The sequence below is a fragment of the Syngnathus floridae genome, chromosome 8, assembly GCF_059516105.1.
Source record: "Syngnathus floridae isolate MCC-2025c chromosome 8, RoL_Sflo_1.0, whole genome shotgun sequence".
Taxonomy (NCBI): Eukaryota; Metazoa; Chordata; class Actinopteri; order Syngnathiformes; family Syngnathidae; genus Syngnathus; species Syngnathus floridae.
In genome coordinates, this window is record NC_142420.1 from 3,095,801 (window position 1) to 3,123,389 (window position 27,589).

General features: G+C 40.7%; 1 protein-coding gene across 5 annotated transcripts in view; it reads right to left on the bottom strand.

The window, feature by feature from the left end:
* Positions 1-27,589, bottom strand: part of il1rapl1a (interleukin 1 receptor accessory protein-like 1a) — a 184,459-nt gene that overhangs the window by 25,128 nt on the left and 131,742 nt on the right. For all 5 annotated transcript variants that reach the window (XM_088382174.1, XM_088382172.1, XM_088382173.1 and 2 more), the window contains one exon: positions 19,527-19,601. In XM_088382174.1, the coding sequence (XP_088238300.1) occupies positions 19,527-19,601 (75 nt within the window). The remainder of the gene's footprint in view (positions 1-19,526; positions 19,602-27,589) is intronic.

A 27,589-nucleotide genomic window follows, 5' to 3' on the forward strand; every position in this document is an offset into this window, starting at 1 on the left:
ATTAAATGTGATAATTTAAAACTCGACGAGCAGAAATCACTTTAACGAATGACCCGAGAGCTGGCTGGCTGCAGGCACTGACCCACTGACCAGAATGCCAAGTGGGACCTGATGACTTCATCTGAAATCGGAGCTAACAAACCGAGAGCAGGTCACACCAACTTCGACTGTCGTCCTTAGCCCATTTACACACTTGTGTCAACACAGAGGCCCTCGAATCCCTCAGTGCGCCATATGCCCAAATTGAAACGAGCAGCGCAGTTCGGTATTAAAACCGCCAAGGTCGAGGTCAAACACGATCCGGACAATTTTTAAAATAACTTTTCCAAGAAAATACTGTAGGCCATGGCAGACCAAGGTTTGTTCTCCCCGTGTGGCCATGAAACAAACTCTTATTTGCCTGGCTAGTTGGAACAGTGTAACCTGGATTAAGCAAGAGCCAGATCCATTTTGGGGTTAGATCTAAGCAACGCTGTGCTTGGTGGAGGTACAAGCTCTACAGGGTACCCTTCTAGTTGTGTTACATCTTTTAAAACACACTCTCTGGGGCTTTGCACGTACTGCTGGCTTAATGCACACACCCTCGTCTTGAGAATAGCACATCTAAAGGAATTCATTTACGAGTTGACTTTCATCTTGTTTTTCTATGCACAACATCCCTCTGTTTTGCGGCCAACTCTTTTCTCGTGTCATCTTTTGTGGGTTAGGGTGTAGTTGTTTGCACCGATGCTTTGGCTTATCTTAAGAAAATCTCATCGGGGTTTTCTAAAAGTACATATCTGTATACAAATGCAACTGTGTGCCTTTATGGAACCTGACACCATGATCATCATCTACTTAAAATCTTAAAGTAACATTTTCACCACCTTGGTGATTGATCTTTTGGTGCATTTTGGTTTCCAACATCCTTGAAGAAAGATTCACCCACACTCCAAACTATCAATCCCCTCAACATCAATCAATCAATGATAAAAACACCCACCTGCCCATACACTGGAACTCCCCATCCAATCCAAAACCACCGACCTTTCCATTTACTGAATTACTACCAAAAACACTCATTCATCATCCATTTATCCCATTGAAGCAATCACTACCAAACCAATGATGCACCCAGCAAACCTTCCATTCACCGTGATTATTTTGTACAATGCTTGTTCGATTCTATCCCAGCTAACAAAGGATTACAGGTGGGCGGATCTCCAGTCAATTGCAGGTTTGACCTAACATTGTTAGCTTTAAAATCATTTTTTTCATGCCGAGTATGTCCTACTTCTCCTTCCTCTGATCTTTGATGGTGCTACAGACGATTATTTCGAACAAGAATCCTCCTTCCCCAATATAAGATCCAGAATATTTGAGCGAGAGCGCTACAAGCGTGCTTCTACATTTAAAGCAAGGCTGACAAATGACAGTGGTGCGAGGAGAGCTGGTGGGCTCCCAGAAGTGTTTACGCTCTAACACGGACTGATAATGTCCCCCGATACGCGAAACACTATGAGATAATTTCACTCTGGTGAAATACCTGCGGGAACGTTGCATTAGCTGTAGCTTTGGTGACTTTCAGCCAATCAGAAGCCTAGCGGGGGAGCATGGTAGGATGTTAATTACCTACCGCCGTGATTTCCTTAGAGAAGACGGCCGTGTTTCATTTGAGAGTCTACCCACTGAATGGAGTGTTTATCCAAGATGGAGCTGCAATTCAATCAGTGGTCCCCTTGAACGCAAAAGATGCACTAAACAAATCTTTGCGACGATAAGTCATTTCTTATCTTGCATTCACTTCTATATTTGATGATTTAAGACAGTCATTCTTGCCAGGACCTCATTTAGAGCACATCAAAATGCAACAAATCATATTTTCATGCGTCTCTTTTCTGTCCCTTAAGCTCATTATTGAGTATTGTTCGCTCACCTTCCTTGCATGTTATCAATGACGATCGAGGGAAAAATAGGATTATCTCCTGAAATGAAACACGTTTGCCTGGCGATAGATTAGTGTACACTTTGGATGCAGACACGTCCTGGCTCAATGCAATTACAAATAATTAACAAAGCACCTGCTTTAAGCTACATTTGTTTTCGAAATAAAGACACATTTCACCAAAGTTAGCTTGAAACTGATTAAATTAACACATTCATATGATGCGGGACATTTTCCAAGTCCCCCCGAATAAAAAAAATAACTTTTATTACATTATTTCTAATTATTGTTTAATAGAGATTAATTTGATTGTTTGTATGGTGAAAATGGAATCATTTTGATCAGGGCTGATAAATGATTAACTGAGAGCAGTGATGCAGCCGGAACTCAAGTTTTCAGACTTCTTTTATTACGAGTTACTGCGATAAATTGCGAAAAGGAGTTTATATGACTAACAATAATAGTCCGATTTCTTCAACAATCAAGTGAATGGGAACACATTAAACGCTATAAAAATGTCATGAATAACCCATAGCACTAGTTTTTGGAAGAGCAATGACTAACACTTTAAGGCAATTAGATATGCAGTTTGAGTCCCACTTTTTTTAATTTCTCAGTGGAAACCGGTTGACACATTGTGCTGCCTGAGCAAAAAAGAAAAAGAAAAGCAATTTTTGTGCCAAGAGGCAAACTGAATAATTGCTCATGTGTTTTTCCATTGAATGGTGAAATGTGAAAGAATAATAAATTTGAATTTGCCACCCCCCAAATATGACAGCCTTGCACCTGCAAAGAACTTGGATGTCGTCTACATTCGGGTGAAGACATAATTGCTTGTCACGAGCGAGATGTCTTTGTGGAGGACATTTTACTTCTAATAGTTACTCGAAACGCTCTTTGTTCCAATTGTTTGTGCACTAAGACACTTTTGTCTGACTTTATGCTGAGGAAGCGACCCATCTCTGACATGATGAACTTTTGGAAGCGTAAATTGTAACAGCAACAAGTTTTTTCCGTCTTCAAGGCATTTTGTAATCGAATTTTATATTTTATGTGCCAGCCGCTGTTGCTCCGATAATGATTAACATGTAAGACCAGCTAACATATGGACACATATGGTGTTGCATGCATTTTAATTATCTAGCTACAAGATGCTCTGTGATATCACCTTTATTTTATTTTGTGAATGAATGTCTGGCCTTGCGGCAAAACTGCAAGATGTCAGTGGCTGTGCACTCAATTTCATAAAACAATTTAGCTAGGAAGAAGAAAGTCGACAACCTCACAAAGATGACTTGAGGCAAGTCTGATGCGTGTGGAAATAACAAAAGCGCTACTTATTAGTCACTGTATTGCGATTATTTGATTTCTCCTACCCTGGCACTAAAAAACAATTCCCTGCAAAGCTAAACCTGGTTAAGAGGTCACCTGCATTCAATGCAATTGCATTCCACTATTAATGCAATTTAAATAATTTTTGCTTACGCTTCAAAACATATTTAAATGCGGACAGTATGGCAGTTAAGATGCAAATGAGAACCTCAAAATATCCTGGCAGGAAGGTTGATCAAAAAATAAATATAAATCACATCGAAGCAGACTTAAGACAAACATCCAAAGAAATGGCCCCTCCTTCCTTTAAGCCGCATCTTCACTCTGTCACTTATTCCTGTTTTTCCTCATCGTTCCTTGAGAACTGCGGCATTTCGCCTGCGTGGAATCTTGCCGCAGTACTCTCTCCGAATGCTAATATGCTCGGCTGATGTGGGTCAGGACTTAATCCTGTAGAAATGATTATCGCTGCACAACTGGAACTTGTGCTGTAGGATATCATTAGCATTCTGCACTTTTCTACTGCACAATCCACTTGCATTTCCACCAAGACAATCACATCACTTGTGAGAAAAGCAGAACAATTACGATGTACGCTATGTGGTCGCAACCTCGAAGGTGTTGATGGAGTTTTAATCGGCAGTATATTTGAGATTCTTCAAAGTCTTGGGACGAGGGTCCATGTTCCATGAGATGGCATAACCAGGACAGTCTTGAGCCTTCTCTCCCAAGTTCCAGCAAATTGGCCAGTACCATTATTTTGGCATCCTGTATGTATTTAATTGATTTATGTATCACACAGCTTTTCCACAATCCCTATTCCAGATCATCTTTCCATTCATCAAGCTACACACGAGTACGGTTCACAATCTACCATACAAGCTGAAGCACTCACAAAGGCTACAAGCAATCTCGAGACCTTGAATGAGCCAGTGTGGCTTTTCATGGGTGGAAGGGCTTCGCCTGAAGGTGATGAGCTCTGGCCAGAGAACAGCAGAATGACAGCAGCAACAAGATAGCCGCGAGGTTTTATCTCAAAGTGTCCGGGGCTCGCCCTCAGAACCAGAGGAGGCGATGGGCTCCGGGGGCAGCTCCAAGAAGCTCCTGTGTAGCAGCAGCACAGCTGATGAAAAAAGTCGGTGGAGATGCACATCAAACTGTAAGAAGGACTTTGTGTGGATGTGGCTATTTAGGGGAACGTGTGGGAAGAAAATGGGTAGATGGAGAACTCATCAAACAGCAATGATTCTTGACTCCGGCATGGTGTGTGCATGCTATCAATTCACACGTAGAGCCAGCCAAGCTTCCCGAAAAGCAGAGGGGGGGATCTGGGTAATGGAAAAGTTAAACCCAAGAGGAAATACTATTATTCTATCGTAGAACTCGTGCACTTGTGTGTGCTTGAAGCACCAAATGTGTTTGCATAGTTTCCAAGCCCCCGCCCATGCTATCAAAGCAGCCGCTTTTTATTTGTATTTTTATTGCCGGAATATCCAGCTAGTGAACCTTTAGTGCAAACCTAAAGTCTGAGAATACATATTAACATTGCATGAGCTCCATTAAAAGAATGGCTCTCCAGTGGAGAAGATGCAAGGGACTGAGTAAAGCCAGCAAGGTAAACGGGTTTTAATTTAATTTAACTGCTGCTGCTGCAGCTAAAATGAAAACACAGGTCAAACTCATATATTTGCCATGATTGCTTTCGTGTGAAAAGTTTAATTTATATATTTGTTGGAAATAGATGGCAAGCGATAAATTGAGAGAACTGTTGGAAGGAACCAAAAGTGACAGATGACTTGTGGTTCTGTTCTACTGAGCAGAATGTCAGTGGAGGCCTTGCAAGCTTGGTCACACTCATGCATACACGCTATGGAGTTGACGCACTTATATATTTTCATTTGGCTCCTGACTTTCTCTCTCCGGAAATCAATCCAGCGTACGCCTTAACATTATGCCCCATTCACCGCTAACTTTGGCTTGGTACTCCTCGTAGCACAAGAAAGCACCATTGCGTTAAAGGTCACATTTGCCATAGTGGGGTATTGTGCGTTTTTAAAAGCCACACAGTCCTGGAAGACAGAAACTTACGAGAAAGCTCACAAGAGTCTTCTAGTAGAATTATTTTTTTTTCTATTCTTCATATATGTACAATTACCACCATAATGAAAGGAAAAGATTGCCCACAGTTGCGCTGCTTAAATAATAGATTGATCCTGGATCTGAATTTTGTCTTGATTCATCTCATTGAGAGCCTCTGATTTATTAATTTGGAGTATAATTATTAAGAGTTTGAAAATCCTATACATACTGTAGGTCAGGGGTGTCAAACAATAAATAAATATATCAATAAATGTATGAGCACCTCATATTATATACAGTAAAAGCTACAAAACAAACTCACAAATAACTCATTTTCAAATCAGACGAGTAAACACTGGTTAAATATTAAAAAAAAAGGATATTAAAAGTGAAGACAATTTGCAATTCTAGTCATGACACGAATTTGATGCACAATTTGTCTTCGCGGGCCGTATTTGGCCCCCGGGCCTTGAGTTTGACACCTAAGTGGACTTCCAATTGCCCTTAGTAATTCCTATTACACTCCAGTGTGGAAATATTTCGGATTTATTTCCTTCCTTTTGTGAAACCAGCTGTTCTTAAGCTGCACATGGCTCCCTCGATCACATGAATCACCTGATCAATCATGAATCATATCGCTACTTCCTATTCTCCCTTTACCCATACACACACATAGACAGTGATGCCACTTATTCTTGGACTGGTGGCAGTCAATTCATCCTAATGGCAGGTTCCTTTTTTTTTGCTCCAACTGCAATTTATGAAGCAATGTTTCCACTCTTCATCCTCCTCGACTGCCCCTCACTCATTTTGCGGCTTCAGCGTGAAAGATGGTCGTGCTGGGCTACATGATGCTACGTGCTCTAGGTCACGCTGATGATATATAACATCATGTACAGTAGAACCTCAAAGTGGAATACAATACATTCCTTGACCACTAAATTGTTTTGGTTCTGATAGAAAATAATGATACAATACCATACAACTTTAATTATATAGCAAATTTTAGTGGGCAGAAAGCATCAAATCAAATTTGGAAGGGATTGGTTGAAAAGTGTGATAGGTAGAATGGTGGCGAGAGACTTGTACTTTGACCCCAGCCACGTTGGCCATTATGTCATGGGAATAATTAAAAATGAATAGGGCTCTTCCCATTTACTTTGACCATCATTAAAAATGAATAGGACTTTGCTAAAGACCGAAAAGGTTGACCTCAGCTACCTGCCAATCGTGTGTCGGATATCATTAAAAATAGATTGGGTTCTTTCTTTGAAATAAGGGATGAAACTATTCAAGATCAACCAATTGGAAGGCGAATATATACAAGCTCGTCTACATAGTGACATTTATCTAAAAAAAAAATCCCTTCACATTTCTTCTTGACATTGAATCTGTAAAGTTCTTCTTCACCAAGCGCCCCAGCTGTGCATCCATGGTAACAAAATTTCTTTGTTTCTTTTTTCTTCTAAAAGGGGTGATTAGTACCACAGAGAGTAGTTATTACAGGAAGTAAAGCTGGTAGTTAGAGTTCCTGATGAAGAAGGTAGTTAGCAGAGGAAGGATATAAGAGGGGAAGAGAAATGGCAGAAAGGGCCTAAATAGCGGCAGGAAATTGTGAGTGTCGTCTTTGCACTGAGTAAATTAAGAGTCTGGGAGAAGATCAACCCCGCTCGGTTTCTTTTTTCTCATTTCAATCATCGATGTTTTGAGACGATAATCGAGACACAATTGGGTGAACGGAAAAAAATGCAAATTTTCCAAAGTAGTAATTGCAGTAGCTACATCATATTGTTGCCCAAAATGTTTTAAAAAGCCAGGCATTCAATTATTTTAAGAAAATTTCTGATTTGGCTTTGTTTAATTTTTTAAAGTGAGTGTACGGGAGAGAGACAGTACATATCGTAAACCTTGCCAGGATATTTAGGAATAGCATAATTAGCATGATTAGAAATACTCCAGAAGCCGCTGTGTTTAATCATCCAAATATGACAACAAATCTGATTTAGATAACTCAAAAATGGTTATTTTGTGTTGCATCTCAGTCATCCGAGTCATGGCGGGCCACAACGATTGATTAAAAGCATCCGTCATTTTTTAATGTCTTTCTTGGCGCTGAAGGACTGAGAAAGGCCATTTAACAGAATAAAAATCCGTGTGCCTCGGATTCGACCTTGTGGATGTGTTTATTTATGAACGAAAACACATACAAGCCCATTTTAATGGCGCTATTACCGCGCCCCGCTTCACGTTTTGACCTCGTCTCGCGGAATACGGATGTGTAACGAGCGAGCCCGAGAGGCTGGATGGAGGAAGACAAGCATAGAGAGTCCATTACCGCACTTGTAAACCAGTCAAAGCTATTTACCCCATGCTGCGCCTCTCGAATTACTGACTGCGCTCAGGATGCATACTGCAAATGGCAATTAAAGACGAACCGTCGACACATACACACACTTGCGCGCTCTCCCCGAGGCAGCGCTTTGGTGCAGATATACCGATCTCCATAGCAACCTAAGCTGCTGTGGGCGATGGTGGCATTAAGAAGATTGATTGTCATAAGAAAATCAACAGCGGAGCAGAATGAGGGCATTGGTAAAAACAATCGTGTACGCTCCAGTGCGGCAACTGTGGATTTAGTCACCCCGCTACTGTCTGGTCCTGCTGCTGAATGATACAGCCCCGGGAAATACAACATTTGAGACACATTTGGTTCGTCCGCCACCTCCTGTTTCCTAATCAAACCTTTCGCTGACAACAGCAGACGAAACAGCGGAAGGCCTTTTGCTCTAAAGGTGCTTCTCAGGTATTTAACCGCAAGCTCAAGAGTGCTTCTACAGCTCGTGAACTCACACAAAGCCAGGAATGCTTGCAAAAAGCTGCAAGGCAGGTCTCCAATGCTAGTTGGGGGAGAGATTAGTTTGCTTGCATTCACTCCTTCATTTTGTGGTCTTCTTGTGGTTTACACACTGCAGGAGATCACATTTCAGTAGCGTTCAGAATTGTTTGATAGTGGTCTAGCCGGAATAATAGACTTGGATTGTACTATATATACAAGTCTCTCTCTCGAGTCAATAAAAGCGGACGTTTCAACCAAGCAGCAATTTACTGTGAGTACTTCCAATGCATCCATCCATTTTCTGAAATGCTTATCCTGATGAGGGTCGCGGGCATGCTGGAGGCGGGGGACACCCTGAACAATCACAACCACACCGAGGGGCAATTTGGAGTGCTCAATCAGCATTTTGGGAATTTGGGGAGAAAACCACGGGGCAGGACATACAGGAAAGCAAGATCCGGAATCAAACCCATCAACCGCTGCACTGTGAGGCGGACGTGCTAACCAGTGCTCCACCGTGCTGCCCAAATATCAAACTCATGGAACCTGTTTTGCAGGGATTGCTTGTGTTGAGTAGAGCAAGACACAAAATTGCAACTTGTTACAAGTGGAATGTAAATTAAACCGAATCATAATAATCTGCAAAAGGAAATCTTGCAGTTCATCAACCAATTTTATGCACAAATCCCACCGAGTCTATTTCTCTTTCCGCAATGTCAAGCACAAACTTGGACATATCGCACTCCGACCAGCCTGAATTTAACGAGAGCTGCTGCTATGATTGGCCGGCGAAAAGCTACTCACAATCGCGCCAACACTGTTACGCCTAATTACATCTGTGCAAAGTCTAGCAAAATACCAAAAGAAACAAAACTCCCATCGATGTTCACAGTTGTAGCCAGTTGACACCACCATGGATGAGTTCTAGCTGGACAATTGTTCCTCCATGATTCATCCAATCCTGCTTGTTAATCATCTTCAACATTACGGTACCTTCGTCATTCTTAAACAGCGTATTATGTTTACTCTCAAGGGGGCCCTGGAGGCAACCTCACCTTTCTGGTTGTTCCTTGTTGATGTTCATCATCTGTCTACTAAATCAGATTGTACCAATTAACCGGGATGACTACGTTTGAAGCGGAGGACCTCAGCTGAGCCAAGCCTTCGGAGCTTATGTAACAAGAAAGAAGGCGAAAGAGAAAATGATCGAGCGCCAACCGTAGGAAGCCCTCTGGGAACGATCCTCCTCTCTCATTGTTTTCCTCCTTCTTCTGTTTCTGTCTCTTCATTTTGTTCTGTCCAGCAACACTCCCTGAAAACGTGTTGTCCTAGCATCTCTTAGTGATCTGCCTCTTTTTATTTTTTGTCCATGATGCATCACCAAAGCTCTGTGCAGCTGAACGTCAAACTTGGTCGACCAAACGCCGCCACTCGATTGTCAAGAACATCAGAAGGCCTGAGTTTGGGAGTTCTCACTCGCCTTCGTTTTCATTTTTTCCTCCCCCTGCACCTTGCCTTGTTTTTATGGCACTTGTTTTTCTTCATCTGTCTGTTACGTAAAGGCAGACAGAAGTGGAGCAAGCTTCAAAGTGAATGGCAAAGCTGCCTTTTCCCTGCTCACTTCCCTCTTCATGCATGGCGCTCCAGTGCCAACACCATCCCCCCCTAGCCCCGTCCTCATCATTTATTCTAACTTCTCCAATCCGTTCCTATTACTTACTGTAAAATCACTGCAGCATTTTTCCAGGGCTTCAGATTGTGTTACAGAAAGAGGCTTCCAGGTGGCAGTTTTTTGGAATGTAGAAGACCTCAAAAGCAGGAGATGGATCTCATTATTCCTGCCTCTTTCTCCTATCTGCCTTTGTTGTATCAAAAAGAGCAAAGCTGGGATGAGTCGGGAGCACCTTCCCTTTCAATACCTGTCAGTGAACCCCGACATCAGATGCCGACGAGGTAAAAGCTACCATTACCGAAATCACTTCTCTTTAAAGACATTGGCATCGCTTAAAATGGAAAAAAAAAATTACCGGTGATTCAACAAGAGTGCCCTGAGCAAACTGGATAATGGCAGATTTATTAATCACACACACAGATCTACAGTGCTTGACTGACAAGACAGACATCAAGTTAAGTAAACTCAGAATTAAAAAAACTAGTCTGGTGAACTCATTGGGCTCTAATAGCAAACCAGTGAGGTTTAAATTTCTGGCCACTTATGGACACTTAGCTTACAGTTTGGCAACAAGTTCAAGAGGCATCTGGGGTTGCCTCTTTTCCACAAGCTCAGTTCAGCGACTTGCCTTCTGTTATTCCATTGTAAATTCAACTGGGGCAGGTGGTGGTAGTACACTGAGCAGGATTTGACCCTCGCTACATTACTTCATCAAATGAGCTCCTGGGAGATAGCTTGTTTACCTGGCGGGTGATTAGAAGCACCAGTGGCAAAAGCCAAACTGTGGCAGGGTTTCTTTTTCTGGACCTGGAATTGGCGGACTACATCATGGACTGGTCATCAGATTGTCAAAAGGTAATTGTGACTGGGACAGTGAAAGGGATTTAACTAGTCCTAATTACTCTAAAGCCATTTATTAGAACTGTATATTAATAAGATCCTCTTTTTGTCATGTACATGAAATTTGAGCACTGGACTTGACTAGAGGGCTGCTGAAGTGCCCGAGGAGCATCTTGGTGATGAACTGGTGTGTCCAAGGGTCTTGGACTTGGGGTCCCCCCCTTGACACTAAACCACTTGGCCAGATTAGGGGTAAAAATTGACTCCCTTTACGGTACACTGGATTGATCCTGTGCCTGCTGTCATCTTTGTGAATCACAACACTACTAACTGCCTGACAGAACAGTGACTAGAAAATGAGTAAGGCAAAAAAAAAAAAAAACTTCAAGCAGGAATTGTTTCCGTGATTTTCTGTTTTAAGGTAACACACCCTTAGCTGGTTGACATTCTGCCAAGTAGAAAGTTGTCACCAAACTTTTGCTTTGCGCTTCCTTTTCTAAGACTCATCTTTTTCTCCGGGAAGGCCAACAACGACATTAATTGGGCAGTGGAGTGAGCAGGCAGTCAGATGGCTCTTTCGCAGTGACAGCATCTGCCACCGATTCAAGGCGCTGAATCGGCTCAACGGCTCCTGATAAGGTCTATTAGAAGCAGGCATGGTGGACAGGCCTGTAAAACTACAGCGACTAAAGGACAGCGGCTGACAATCCAACGACAGGTGGACGCCTGGAGGAACAAACGGGCTTTTGTGAATGAAGGCTCAAACGTTCCATTCTTCATTTCTTTGCTCGCCTAACATTAAGCGTCTGAATGTGATGCACAGTCGTGTGTTCAATGTGTCTTGCATGTTTCTGCGCATCCCAGCATCAACCTTCACCGCAACACGCTTTCGCTTCCCTGTGCCGCGTCGCTCTCGCTTCATTTATTACGCCTTCTCCTGCGCCAGGCTCGGGACTCGGTGAAAAATGACGAGCGCTCACACGCTTAAACATTTCGCTTTGTTCTGCTGACACACTAGTTACCGTGCCGAGCACCACGGGTCACCGAGTACTTGAGGCATTCGAAGTAAGCGGCTTGAATGATAACACCCCAAAAAATTGTGCACATCAACGTGACCTTTAAAGATATTTTACGCAGTGGTGTTGCATAAGTAATAACAGTATGAGGAAAATATTGCAACCCTTAACCCAACATAAAACTATATTTTTAACATTTTAAATTCCAAAGCAATTGAAGCATAATGCATTCGCTATTTTCACTGCACTATTCATATTTTTCCAAAAAATCTTCAAATAAGGAATACGAATATAATAATAATAATAATAATAATAATAATGAATACAATAGGGAAGACACAGTTTGATGAAAATATTGTCGTACATATATTGTCCAAAAAATGTGAAGGCAATTTAAAAGCGATTTAAGGAACACAACAATGATACTGTGGACTGGAATGTTTCAATTTTGCACAGCATTTGGGCTATTTTTCATTCTATCCGCTCAGCAGATAATCTCTGATGACTACACAAAACAGCAGTACATTTGCATCTAATTAAAAAATATATTTTTTTCACGATTAAACTAACATTCATCTGTATTCTCTGAGATTCCATACTGCGCCACTTCAAAAAAAATGCATACACATTCAAAATGAGGCTAACTATTGAAAAAAAAAATCAACGGCAACAAAGTCGACCTAAACCATGCTGCCAGTAACTCCTTATCAGTCTCTCGCAGCAGCAGAACATTGAAAAACAAAACATAATTGTCAGTTCTGCCTCTACTTAAGAACTTATTTTACCTTCATTGTTCATTTTTCTCTAATTTTGCTTTCCAAAAATTGTGTTAAAAGTTCAATTCCAAGTGCTTTGTGTTTGGTTAATGGCGACTGTTGTGCAAAAACGTGCTACCTTAAGTAACACCAGAAATTAAATTCTTATAGTCAAAGGGTTGAAAATAATGTCCAAAATGTGGTCACACGGGTGCAGATTTCCGGACCGTAGTCGGAGAATAATACGTGGTGTTGTTTTGTGCTACATTAAAATAATAATAATAAAAAAAAATCAAGAAAATGGTTTGAAATGGTCGACCAGATATATAGGAGAAGTGGATCTATGAATGTGTGTCCATGTGGGCAGATAGTGAGCATTAAAGTGACAAGGGGCAATTCGGAGACGTGACTCCGGGTTGACCCCGTGTGACTCTCCAGAGAAATGTCAATTTCAATTTCACCCACTCGCCGGAGTTAGGTGACATGTCACAGCTGTGCTCAGCACACAACACTGTCAATCTATTGAAGGGGGGACGATAGGGGGCGGGAAAACCTTGGGAGAGCTGAGAAGAGGCCAGTCTGCAGCTTCAACACTCATGGGGAAGCCATCTGATCATGTCTTCTACGGAGGTCAATGGCTTTATATTATGTAAAGCAAGGTGGATAAACGCATGGTTGATTTCTATTCTGGATCCGCTGCAGCAATTTTTGTGAAAAACACATTATAGGTAGCCGGAGTAGCACTCAAAAGATTGAAAAGCAACAAATGTCACGGAGCAGCCGTATGTGGCTCATTAGAATGAACAGCACAGAGCAAACTGGTTATTAATTGCAGCGCTAAGATGGTGCGACATTGTGCTACTTGACATAATTAGCAATTAGCAAAAATTGGCTGAGATTTACTATGCAAAGCAACAACGGTGTGGAATTCTCCGACACTAGGTCAGGGCCAATTACAGGCAGCAGCTCAGTCCGTCTGCTGTGTTGACATTAAAGGCAAAAAGGAGAATTTTTTTGTTTTACCCTTGCCAATAGCAGAATTTGTCACTATACAATATCGAGCAACTATTTGCAATGAATGGAGTGACCTTTTTTTTTTTTTAAAAGTCAATAGCAGTTTTTAGTATACCGAAATCATACTATCAAATCAATACTTTAAGATAAAATGCCCCAGCTGTGAGTTGAAGGAATTATTTGCTCAAAAGAAAAATTAAGTGGCCTTACACACAAGTGCCGTCCTTCCGCTTATACAACTTCTTAAGATGGAAAATTGTCAGGTCGTTTTTTCCCCCTCATCACCCCCCCCACCCAACGCTCCATGTCAATCCCGTTCATACAGAACTACATATAAATTATTTTAAATTATTATAAAATCAGGCCTTCACATATAGCGTGGAATGTGTTTTAACTAACAAACACAATAAAGGAATATTAAACCACAAAAATACAGCTATTGTTAAAATAATGGACAGCAGCAATTAAACTGAGAACTGTTAAATTATAAATCAACAAGAACTGAATACATTTCAGTGGATGGAGACAAGCAAATACATCCAAGTACTGTTTATTTTGTTATTTGCTGTTTTTCTCATCTCACAACAGCGCCCAAACGACCAATAAATGGCAAACCCAAACAAGCTGAATTGCAATGTAAAAATGTCTAATAAGGATATTCGTGCTGCTTGGAAGTTGCTTTTTAGAAAACTTGGAAGAGGAAAACAGTCAACACATTGCACATTGGAGTGTGGGAATGAGCGCCAAGGTTGACATAAACATTAACCTTCCCGTGCTCACAGCCAATCGGTAGATTTGCTCCGATCTATTCTGACTACACAAGCAAATCTGCTAATTGCTGCCTGATAGAAATGAAAAATGTGCGTCCTAGGTGCTGGCGTTCTGACAAGACGCTTCAAGCATTGTGGGTGTTACGAAGATGGAGATGATAAAGATAGATGGGAGCAATGTGAGAGAAATCAGCCATCTTCTGAGTTGTTCTGCAAATGGCTAACACATAAGCAGAGCGATGTTTGTCAGCACTTACACGTGTCCCGCTTTGTGAAAGAATGGAGTTTCATTACTTTCCGCTCCAATACGTCCATCTGTTTGCTTTGGGGGACAGTAAAGTCCTCAATCAGTTACAATTATCACAGTTTGCGACAACTGCCCCCTGCGTGTGTGACCTAAGCAGTAGAAAGAGTCACACTAATATCAGAGTCGAATCCCGTCCTCCGGGGAGCCAATAACAAAGCATCCAACTGGAAAAAAACAGTAGAACCTCAGTTCCTAAATGCCTCGAACAACATTTCGAGTTTCTGGGGGAAAATGTCATAACAAGCGTAATGGCATCTTATGATGCCAGTCGCCAGTACACAAACTAGACGTAATTTCCGCCAGCATCAAGGTGTCAACATTTTCCAATACTTTTTGTAAACAACTTTTATCCGGAGGGTTTGAAAGTTGGAAATAATGAGCGGTCACAATGACCAGCGCTTGGATTTTTCCCAATTCATTTAGTAGTGAGCCACATGAAGACAGTGGAGAACTTTTATATTGACAATCAGAGTAAAAGTTTTATTAAAAAAAAAAAAAAAAAAAGAGTGCATTTGCCTTTGTCTGTATAAGTGGTGTTTTAGTCACATTTTAAAAGTAAGACCGTGGGCTAACAAAAATTAATAACATGTTTTTGCAGAGCTCCTTCAGAAAGAAGAAAAGGCCAAATGAAGTAGAAGAGGAAAATACGAAAAAAAAAAGATGCATTAGAGAGACGATAACAGCAGTCCTACTGAAAATACAGGTTTGTGACTTCTGGTGACTGTCACGCACCGAGCCCGCTCTGCATAATCTGTGGTGACAGCTTCGTAAATGAGACAATGAAGCCTTCAAAACTGCCAAAGATGAACTCAATATCTTACTTCTATTTCCTATTTTGGGCAAGTGGGAATTTCTGAAATGACGCCGACCCAAACAAAATTACCATGTAGGCTGGACATAAGCGACACACACTTCTGGTTTCACACACTTCTGGTTTCACTGTCTTCCATAAAATGAGACTGCCTTGTTGACGAGAGACATGAGAAGGGCTCCAGCTAATTGTACCAAATACATTCACTTTTAATTAAACTCCATTTTCAATTAATTGGTTTCATTTTTGGAGGCTTCTAATTGCTTTTTCCGTCTCGTATCCGGATGGTTTGATGTTAGACGAGAGTTTATTTGCATCCTGGATGACTAAATTCCTGCATTTAATTGCGCTACAATTTATAATTTTACCTCATACTGAATATTTGTCATTAAAAATTTGATGATGCCGACTGCACTGGAAAAAAATATTCCAATTTTAATGATTGAGAGTTGCCCTCTCGTCCTCATTTGTTTTGGGGTTATTCAAATACGATGTGGTTAAATAGTTCCATAATAAATTGATGCCTTCTAGAAAATAGATTTACTAAAAATACCTTTTCTCTTGTGGAAACAATCTCGGTTATTCAAATTGGTTTGTCGTCCATCACCTTGCAATACATTTTGATCATCTATTTTGCGTTGCCACGTTAGAAAGCCAGCTAATTATGATTGGGCTGTTTTTGAGAAACACTGACTGCAGCAACATAAAAGATGAAAATGGCTCCTTGTTTTTCCCTGACAGGCTTGCCTTTTCATCTCCCTGCATAGTGCACGCATTTTACTGCCCATCCACTAGATCCCATCAGCTTCCCACTTCATCTCCCTCCATGTCCAACTTAAAAATCCTCGAGGGCTGGCCTCAATCGGTGTGCATTCTGGCCATCGTAAATCTGCCGCAGCACCTCCATAAACCTGTCCGGGGCGTGACTTGACAAATATTAAGGAAGTGGCGATGAAATAAACAAAAAATAAATACTAGTGAGAGAGACAACTTGCTTTGCTGACAAATATTTACCTGGTGTGGAGCACCGCAGGGAGTTTGTGGCAGATCCGTGAATTGTATAATGTACATTTTCCTGTGCTGTAGTTTTTTTTAAACCTTATAAAACCCTAATGATGTCTTCATTGTCTTTACTGACATCCAAGTACCGTATTTTCCACACTATAAGGCGCACCGGATTATAAGGCGCACTGTCGGGCTTTTGAGAAAATTGGAGGTTTTTAGGTGCACCTTATAGTGCGGAAAATACGGTAAATCAAAGTCAATCATAGAGTCAATACTGTTACTCAAAATAATTTTGAGATTTACAGACAATAGAATGCAAAAAATCAGGCACGTATCTGATCTAGGATCACATATGAAAGTGTCTGAGATTGGATTTGAAAAAAGAAATAAAAATAATAAGCCACTGTGTTTAAAAAGTCAGACAGAGTTTGTGAAACAAATCGGAATTGAGCTGCAATGAGAACATAGCCAAAGATTTTAAAATCCATCATGTTAACCCATCTGTGAGGCTTTTAGCATAACTTTAGCGTGGTGCTTCTGTTTTGGTTAGCACCTTAGTTAAGATATACTCTTTCATCTCCCTGTGTGAATGACGGCATCTGAATTAGGAATTTATTTGCCAAATCAAAGACATGTCCATCTATTAATTTTGCCTTGCACACAAAAAACTCCTAATGTCATCAATAGATTGCAATTAAATTTGAAATTGAAACCAGCACAAGGTAGCTATAAACAACGGTAAACAGGATAGCAATAAATCTCAGCACTAGTAATATCTGACTATGCCAGGTAATTTAATTGCAGGATTAGGATCGCAGAACTTTGCAATTCAATCACTTGCTTCCAGATGGCCATGGAGTGAAAACAAGAGTGTTAAGGGACAATCAAAAGAGTTCAAGTGCCTCTCTGATGGAACTTTGCTGCCGCATTGCTCACGTCTATTGTGCTCATTCTCTTGCCCGGAGCCTCCAAGGCCGGCACGAGATTCTAAATCACCCTGAACAGACGCAGACAAGGACAAGCTTGAACCAAACTGCTGCCAAGACTGCGTCCAAAAAGTCCGGCACTGACCGATGGCCGACCATTTGTACTATTACACACACAAAATTAGCACGCACACACATATGCAGTGAAACGTCAATTGCTGAATGGCTTTAAATTTCGGAACTGCGATGTTGGCAAATCATGCAAGTATCTCCAAACTGCATTTTGGTCAGCTTCAAAGGATTGACTACTTTCTTTTACTAATTTAGACGAGAAAATGCAGTGATTCTTTCCAAGTACTAGTTTGGCTTCGTTAACAGTTTTTTTTTTTTTTTGGGTGTCAAAATGGAAAGTGGTCGCCAGCACTTATGTGGATGATGACTAAGTCAAAGTCTTGCTGTGAGCGTTGTTAGTGATTTTAAATCTGGTATGGTTTGTTTTAGTTCTTGATCCCCTTGATATGATTCTCTTCCCACAGAAACTAGAAATTTTAGCTGATACTAATATCTTTCCTTTCGGCTTTGGAATGACAGCAGGGATGTTCCCCTTGTGGGCAATGTGGGTATGTCTGCATGTTAGTGCCTCTTTGCATAATTATTTACAGTGGCCAGATTTCAACTGTTGTTGGCTGGATGCAAAAAAACCATTGTGATGGTCATTTTGCACATCAGCTCAACTGTTATGTAACAATGAGGCAGAAAAGCAGATAAGTAAAGATCTACTTGGTTGTGCAATTTCATACTTGGTGGCTATGCAATCACTCCACAGAGTCAATTCGTCATATGTAACATTTTGCATCACATTGAGCTCATTTTATACTTGTGTGACAATGTAAGGTCAAATAGCGTGACGGGAAAAATGTTTTTTTTGCCTTTGGAGGTTTCTTCTGCGACATTTCTTTGGCATCTCAGTGCAAAGGAAGAACAGAAGGCCGCGGCATTGTGCAACCTGTTCATGTATGGCTGCGCTGACATGCGAGGGTGAGCTTGTCAGTTGATCAACGGCAGCAATTTTTCACTCTTGATCAGCCAATTGTGCACCCAAGCTACCTGCTCTGTGTTGGCGGCGTGAGGTGGGAGACAAAAAGCTTAACTTGCTGTGAATCATTGCGCTGTCTTTGTCTCGACCCCCACCCTCCCCTATCTGTCCCTCTCCATCTTATGTGTGACAGACAGCATTCACCAGAGAGGCCCCTCGCCATGTGCCTGGCAGCATGGACTCTGAAATAAAACAGCGTGCTATTGCGCCCATGCTGCATGCGTACACACGCGTGGTCGACCATGTTTTGACCCCCACGTCAAGAAGAAGACAAACAACGGCGATTGGCAGAGGCCGCTTCTCCATGTGGCGAACCAGCGTATGGAACCATGCGCCATATGGGCTCGCCATTGTTGACAAAATAGCTCAGGGGGTCTTAGCACGGACCGCCGTTTGGAAAACACTAGGGATGGGGAGTCATTTAAATTGCAAAATGTTCATTCATTGGGAAATTAATTGATTTATGTAAAGAGACAGTGCTCAAAATAAATTGATATTTGGATTTTGGATAAATGTCAGACGCAACCGAAAATGCAGAATCGTTTTTTGGGGTAAGCGTTATTTGAATGCTCATGTCAACCTGTGAGATATTCCAATATTTTTTGCATCAATTGTTCTTCAACAAATTGAAAGGTGAGAATTCAAAACAGGTGTTTCCTGAATCCGTGAATCAATCATTACATTTCCGTGGCACGTTTCTTTGTCATTCTATAACTATTCCAGTCTCTCTGTTTCAAACGGCTGATGACATTTTGAATTCTCATGGCGTCAAATTGCAATTTGAACCATTTGTTTGTTCATGGATCAACCACTAGTTGTGAATTTTGAGAAAAACAAGTTATGGAAAAGTTATGAAACATTTAACAGTGGGTCAGTCATTCAAAGTGAGAGCGCCTCTGCTGGTTGCAGCCAAGAAGTACACTCTAGTTTGCCTCAATTGCTTTGAGACTTAAATAATCAACAATCAAATTTAACAATCGAGCAATCTATTAGGCCCATCCCCAGAAAAGGCCTTCCCATTTCTTTCACCAGCAAATACAGGTGTCACTCAGCATCCTCAAGCGTGTTGGAGAGGATTTATGAAGTCTGCCGGGTGTCGTGTGAGAGCAACACAGACACTAATACCAGTGGAACAAATCTTACCTAGCTGCAGCTCCATGTTGCTAATCTTGTTTTCCAAGGGGAACAGGATCTTGGGCGGCTTGTCGGTCAAAGGGGCTGAAAAGTGGAAGAGACACACTTTAGCATCATGAGGGGGGGAAAAACAGACAGGAAATGGAAAATCGTTTTCACAGGATTTGTATTCGACATTTGTCCTGCAGACATTTGCAAGGGCTTGCCAGCTGATCTTATCAGCCCTTTTTCATTTTCCATACTTCTTATCGTTTTTGGAGTCATGACAGGGCGCTCCCTTGTTGACTTTAGGGGAAAAGCAGAAAACACTCTCCGATGGTCACCTGGACAATCGTGAGGTAATTTCTAAATGGGACAGTTAGGTGACCAAGTACCAACTCTATTTTTTTTGTGTTCCCATTTGCTCTCGTCGGACCGCCGTCTCTACATTTTGTTGAAATTGTCAAAGATGGTGAACAAGTTTCTGACCGATTTAAGTCATCCAAGCTCGAGGATTTCATACTGACATTTAAGATTAGATGTTTTTTAAGCTAATACGATGGCTGGAACTTTTGTTTTTGTATCCCCTGCGAAAAAAAAATAAATATATAAAATACTTGGTCACTACATGCTACATAATTCAAATGTGTTGAGCATTTAACCACAAAATAGACATCATGGGGCTTTAAAAATGATACTAATTGTACCGAAGCTTGCCGGGAGAGCTGCTGCTTCCTCCGGGAAATGCTGACAACACGGAGCAGTTTCACCGTTGTTAAAAACAATTGTGTTCGGCGAGGAAGGTCGCGCATTTAAAGAGGTGGAACATTAAAAGAACACAAAGGGCTTTCGTTGAAAAGGTGAAGAGGTGAATGAAACCAGATCACAGCTATGTGTAAATGCCGTGTTACCGTCACTGTCCTACTCAGTAGACAAACCAACAGTTGTATTCGACTATATTCCTTAGAGTACACACACTTTTGCACTTTAGTGATTAAAAAAAAAAAAAAAAAAGATAAGCCTGTATTGAATAAAACAGACGATTCCCGGCAGCGTACTTTTCAGGCACATCTAATTATGAAGCGGTGAATTTGCAACGGCAGCGTTTTTAGGCCTTTTTCTCCCTCCCCAAATAAAGATGCTTCCTCTGAGTATGCTCACAAGCTTTCTTCTCCGGACTTATTACCAGACCTCTCTAACAAGCCCTTTGAAAACTCAGCTCTTTTGGGAGAAAGTCCACAATGCAATCTGCTCTTTTGGAAAAACGATGTGCAACATATGGCTTGTGGGAGGTCAGATTGATCAGTTGCTGTTTATCTGGAAATTGGTCAGAGTTGGACACAAAAAAAAAAAGATCCATGCCCGTATGGTGCTTTTTTTTGTTTTTTTTTCTAAGCAATGGCAAGCACCTGCTGGTATGTAAATAACCACGGTGCGTTCGGGTGACGTCGACGAGAGGGGCGGTCACAGGCTCTTAGGCACAAATGTTTGCACTGTTAATCGGTAATCAGACAGCATACAGATACACTTTTAATTACACATCAAAGTGGTTTACATCATTATACAATGTGTGATCCTACAGCTAATTAATGCACCGAGCAAACAAATGAGGACAAGCTGTTGAGTGGATGGAGGGAGGGGGGGAGTGACCGCTTGACGATGGTTTCACTAAATAGAAGTTCTTGAGCACAACTTAAATCATCTCAAGATATTTTGAAGGCATAATAGTTTTTTTAGTCGACTTGATCAGTAAGTGTTTTGTTGATTATGTCGCTACGATTGCTGTTAAGTTGCGTTTAGTTGCAATAACCAGAGTTGCTCGATTTTTAAATATTTGTCTTAATAGGAAGGATTTGATTAATGGAGGTATTGTGTGAAATTCTCAATGAATTGTGAGGCGTTGGAATGAAATTGTTTATGATTCACTGATAATCAGTGTTAATATTTTAAATGGTTATGAATACCTTTTCAAGTTGTAATTATTGTGAATACCATATATGGAAACAAAAATTTACTTTGGCTCTTGTTTACAATTGCTACTGCCAAAAAGTGTTATGGTTTCTTAATCTAAACCAAAATTTGCATTTTTTTCTGTGCAATCGTATGAGCAATCATGGTAATACCTCCAATTGAAGTCATTTTGGTCATGATAATCATGATGGGAATTTGTCACCCAATTTTAATTTTAGAGCAAGTCTAGTTTGCTTCCCATTAAATATTAAAATATTCAAACCCATGTAGTGGCAGTAATGAATTTCCCTGCTGCGAACAAAGCCGAATGCAATTTCACAAGGTGACACAAACTATCTCTGCTACATCTTAAACGCTGTGACAATGGTGCTGATTGCGATCCTATCTTCATGAAGGAACTTGGCATAAATGTCGCGTTAAATGGGGAAATCTCTGCTGTGGAAACTGTCAAAAATAAGATCTTTATGGGAACATTAATCACAAACCAAGATATGGCACTGTGAGTTGTCTCGAAATGCAATGCACAGTTGCTCGGTGTGTGCAGGCATCCATGTAGATATGCTAAAAACGGAACAGGACTCTGCAACTGTAAGCGGTATGATCAATCATCCACAATCCCATTAGCGTGCTGTGGCGGAAAAACGCTGTGGACTTTCTGGGTGAATTGTTCTGAGTGGTCGACCGGAGGAAAACTGCAAATTAACGAATGCCTGTCGAGTATTGGATCTTTCGGCATATATTTTTGTATTAAGGTCAACTTTTTGATCATTTTAATATGCTTTTGTATTAGGTTCAACCTTTTGCTAATCATTCAAGGGTTAAATCAGGATAAAACTCATTTGACCAGAGACCCTTGGAATCTTGAAAAGAATTAAAAGTATCAGCAAACATGACAGAGCTGTCAATAGCTATGCATGGTCAATATTTGTCATGCCGTCCACAGTCAGGAATTCATGAAATAAAAAAAATAAAAAAGCACACAAAACCTAGCTCACTCAATACAAGTAGGAAATGTACCCCTGTTAGGATAAATTTATTCCCTGTAGGTGTTGCTGCTCCCCATGAAATTAAGTAGCAGTTTGAAAGTTTACCTTATTCATCCATGCCAAAATATTTTTTAGATTGATAGACAACTTTATAGACGATATTTTTCAATTACACACGGCAACCGAAGATTGTCTGTTCTGCTAAAACTATGCAAATAAAGGACATAAATAAAACAAGCAGCAATAAAATAAAATGAAGGAAAAAGCCATGAGTGTGTATTCGAACACACCCATAAATATCAGTGTATAAAGCACAAGAAAGAAACCAAAACAGCTGTAAAATATGAAGGCAGTAAAAATATTCCAGTCATCCAAATCAAATTGGACAGTGATTTTACAAATGGAACTCCTGCTGTGACAGAAAACTCTGTAGTTCTGATTTGAGTCAGTCAGATAAAGTAACATATGGGGGATGAATCGGAGGGTGTTCTCAACATTCTGTTGGCATGAAGCTACTGCACGACTTGGTGGTTCTGCACCAGATATTGCAGAACCTCTTGTCAGAGGCCAGCAAGTTGAACAGGGGTGGGCGTATTGGATCCCTTGTGATCACAGTGTAGCCACAAACTGTTTGTCAGCAATGTACTTAGAGATAATTTGCACTTTTAAAACTTCCAGGAAGATTTGAATGTAGATTCACTCCTCCCACTCCAGCCCCCTGCATCTCTGACTAACGTGAACATGCACGAGAAGTGGTCAAGCACAAGCTAACATTAGTTATTCATGTTGGGAATGATGGAAAACACAACATTTTCATGACTGGGGTAAATATGAGGACAATTGAGTGTAGGACGGCGGATCACCGAGAAAGAGGGCTGCGACGGTGTGGAAGTGGTCACTTAAAAAATAAAACCGAACAAATGAAGCCAAACAAAGCAGCTCCTTTCATTCTCTAGTTGAATAAACAACACTATAATAGGGAAAAAAATGATTGTTGCGTCATACTTTTGCATATATTTAGTCAAGCCACTCAGAGGAGTGAATATGACACCCTGTTAAGAAAAAAAGATGTCCATAATCAGCATTCTTCCTTGGCACTTTTTCAAGTTTTTGTTTTCTTTGCAGGCTTGCAAAGAGAAGGACAATGGACACAGGCATGTCGGGCTCAATACTTATGCAGTCACGGCGAAGCTGACGGTCACAGCCTCACAGGGCTTCGCTGTCCTTTACTGGGAAATTGCCTTCTCCTCTTGCCTCTTTTCAATCAGCAATGAGCCAAAGAAACTGTGAAGGCTGCTAAGCTCCACTGGAGAAGCGTCATTCCTCCTCGAGCATCCGCCACTATTGTGCCCGTCACTCCTGACAGCCACTTCCACTACTCTACTGATGATGTCATCGGCACATGAAAAAAATACCCTAAAATATATAGAAAGCCACATGCAACTTTTTTGTAACCACTTTTGAACAATGATGATGTTCACGTACTATATTTTTCTTTAATTGAGTACAGTATTTACTTTTCTTATGAATATGTTTTACTGCCCATTGATCAGTAAAAAATTTGGGAATTTATTTTTACTTATCAATTTAGCATTCTTATTTAATATGTTAGGAAATCTCTGTGCAACAACATGACATGACATTGGTAGCAACTGAATCAGAAGTTTACTTTTTTCGTACTTCTCCTTAAGGGCAGCGTATACTGCTTTTGAAATTAATCGTAGCATATGCCGCTACAAGAGACTTAATTATCAGAACAGCTTTACTACCATATTTTAAGTTATTTCTAAATAAATGCCTCTGACAGTGTCACTCAAAATGGAGCACTGCATTGAAACCAAGGTGAGGGATTTCCTTTAATTTAAAAATGACATTTCACTATAACTCAATTGTCATCTTAAGTCAAGCTTCAATAGGGCACAAAAACAAGCGCCCTCCCTCCCTCCCTCTCTCCACACACACATTATGTGTCCATTATGCGATGTTCCTCATTGAAAAGGCAGCGACTATGAGTCTTAATGAGTTTATTTACACACTCTGCTAGGATTATATTTAAGGCAGGTTGATGGAATGCACTAAGTGTGCACAATAAGAGGTACAATTAAGCAGTCGGCAGATGTGAAGAGGGTTGGAAATAAACACACAGCCGGCAGTTTTGCAGAACAATGGGACGCTTAAATGTAGCACTCAAGTAATTCATCGTCATATTAAATGGCCGTTTTACCTCGGGGGGAAAAGTGGCGGGCACCGACATCATCACTTTTACCGTCGGATAGGATGTTTCTCCTTTTTGATAACAAGCAATGAAATAATCAAAACCTAGCAATGTAATTTAGTTTTAGTGAGCGATTGAATGCTTTGTAGAGGTCACCTGTTGATAGACAAAATTTGTATGACACAATCATTTCTCCTCAATGCCAGATTAAATGTTACTATGAAGCAGGAGCGTGTTTCCTTTGCAACTTTGAAGTGCCTGCTACCTCACTAAGGAAAAAGGGTTTAACACCACTCTTTAAAAAAAAAAAAAAAAACTTGCATAGCCTAAAACAAAATAATCAGTTAAGTAGTTCTTGTTGAGAAATATCACCATGCCAACAAGTACAGGATGAAGAGATACTGACTCTAATAGACTGGGAAATTTAATGTGCTAACTCAACAAGCCGAAACTCACAATTTCCTTTGTATTTGTGCCAAGGGATGAGGAAGTATTTTTTTTAAAATCCTCTGAACTCCAGTCTCCATGCCAGTTTTGCATGGCGCGGAATGCTAATTAACTGACAAACCAATAATGATGCCCGGAGTGCTTACAATCAAGGATTGCCCTGTTTCACATCAGTTATTTCTAGATAAGGTCATAACCAACTATCAATTCCATACAAATGACAGCCTTTTTTTGAGATCATCATCGAGTCAATTATTATAGCCACCCATGATAAAAACGTTATGGTCAGACGAGTGTGAACCGTGAAAGAACAGCAAATGTGCGATTGATTTGACTGAAACAAGTAATTACACACACAAAGCCGGCACAGTAGCATGCAAAATGGTTTTCTCTGCTCATTTGCACATGCACGCATCGAATCATGAAAGAAAAGAAAAAAATTATTCTACAGTCTGTGCGGATATGTGTCACGTATGGCAAGAAAAAGTTGAACCATTCCAGCCTTACAGTGACACAGATGCGCAAAGATAGATAGATAGATAGATAGATAGATAGATAGATAGATAGATAGATAGATAGATAGATAGATAGATAGATAGATAGATAGATAGATAGATAGATAGATAGATAGATAGATAGATAGATAGATAGATAGATAGAGGATCAACCATCATCTTGACTAACCAAGTCGATGGATGGATGGATGGATGGATGGATGGATGGATGGATGGATGGATGGATGGATCGAAGGAAGGAAGGACGGACGACAGATGGACGACAGATAGATGACAGATGGATGACAGATGGATGATAGATGGATGGATGGATGGATGGATGGATGGATGGATGTGTGATAGATATATGGATGGGTGATACATGGATGGATGGGTGATAGATAGATAGATGTGTGATAGATATATGGATGGGTGATACATGAATGGATGGGTGATAGATAGATAGATAGATAGATAGATAGATAGATAGATAGATAGATAGATAGATAGATAGATAGATAGATAGATAGATAGATAGATAGATAGATAGATAGATAGCATGCAGTCTTACAACAAAGGCAATGGAATCCAATCCACGGGGGAAACACATTCAAACGTTTTGAAGTGTGTGAGTGTTTGTAGGTGCATACTCATGCATGTAAAGGTGATGTAATTTGGGAGTGGCAAAGGGCTTGGTGAGTGAGACAAAAGGAAGGAGGTGTCAGGAAAAAAAAAAAGCATACGCTGCACGTTAGAGGTTTGCTTGTGAAGGCGGATGAAAAGGAAAAAGCTTGTATGAAGGCAATGCTTGTGATGTTCAAGTGTACTGGAATCAATGGGGTAGCGTTATGGGAATTGTGACAAGCTTCTTGGAGGTTGCTTGGTTGTGTGTATAGAAAGGCGAGAAGGAGGTACATCTACACAAGGGACAGTAATAAGCCAGTGGACAAACAATAAAAAATAATGGAACCTGCATCTCCACTTTAAAGTGATGGAAGAACAAGATCAATGGAAGAGCCGCTGCTTCTCCATATTAAGAGAAGCCAGATAAGGTGGCTGCTTCGGATGCCTTCCTGGTGAGTGTTACTGGCATTACAAGAAGGTTTTTGGGACAACCCAGGACTTGCAAGAGAGAATCTCTGGTGGCTAGAATGGGAACTCCTCAGAGAACAGCTGCATGGGAAGACGCTTCCCTGCTGCCTTCACGACCAAATGCTGGGATACAAAATGGAGACATTAGGTAGCTTGAAAGCAACCAAACATATGTCAAGGAAAAATCACATCCTTGGCAGAGGTAACCAAAACGACTGACGAGAAAAGAGAGAAGCATCTCCAAGAGGAGATCAGTGCCAAGTACGCTTGTCGCCTGTGGACGTTCAATGCTACCGTTGCCTTGGTAACACCCTGATAGATGTGCTATATTTTTCATATGTCTCTGAATATTAGTCTTTTCCGCTCTTAGTCTGCCCTTTGTAGCTTTTGATCTCACTCCATCTAAAAAGAATACCTTATTTTTTTTCCCCCTCATTTTGCATAAACCATAAAGACACTCCTGGCAAACTTTTCACCCCTTTTGTTCTCTTTTGCCTGCCCTAAACTTTGCTACTTCTTATTTTTTTCTCTCAGCAGTCCACTCACGTCATGCTTCTACTTGGCCTTTGATTGCGTGTATCTTTCATGGATGGTATCATTGTGAACTTCCTAAAAGGTTACAAACGCCGGCCTTCCATAAAAGGCTCGGCGTGTACGTCATCAATAATGCACGATAAAGAATTGACAATACGCTCACCAAAGCTAGAAATAATAGATTGTCATTGGTGTTGAAAGTATCAAAGTCCACGGATTCATCAATATATTAAATATCTGAAAAAAACAAACATTTGCACATTACACAAATGTAAACTGCGACAACACCAATGCATTATAAAAGCGGTTTTTGTTGGCTTAATTGGTTTAAAGACAATTATTCCATTGGCCACA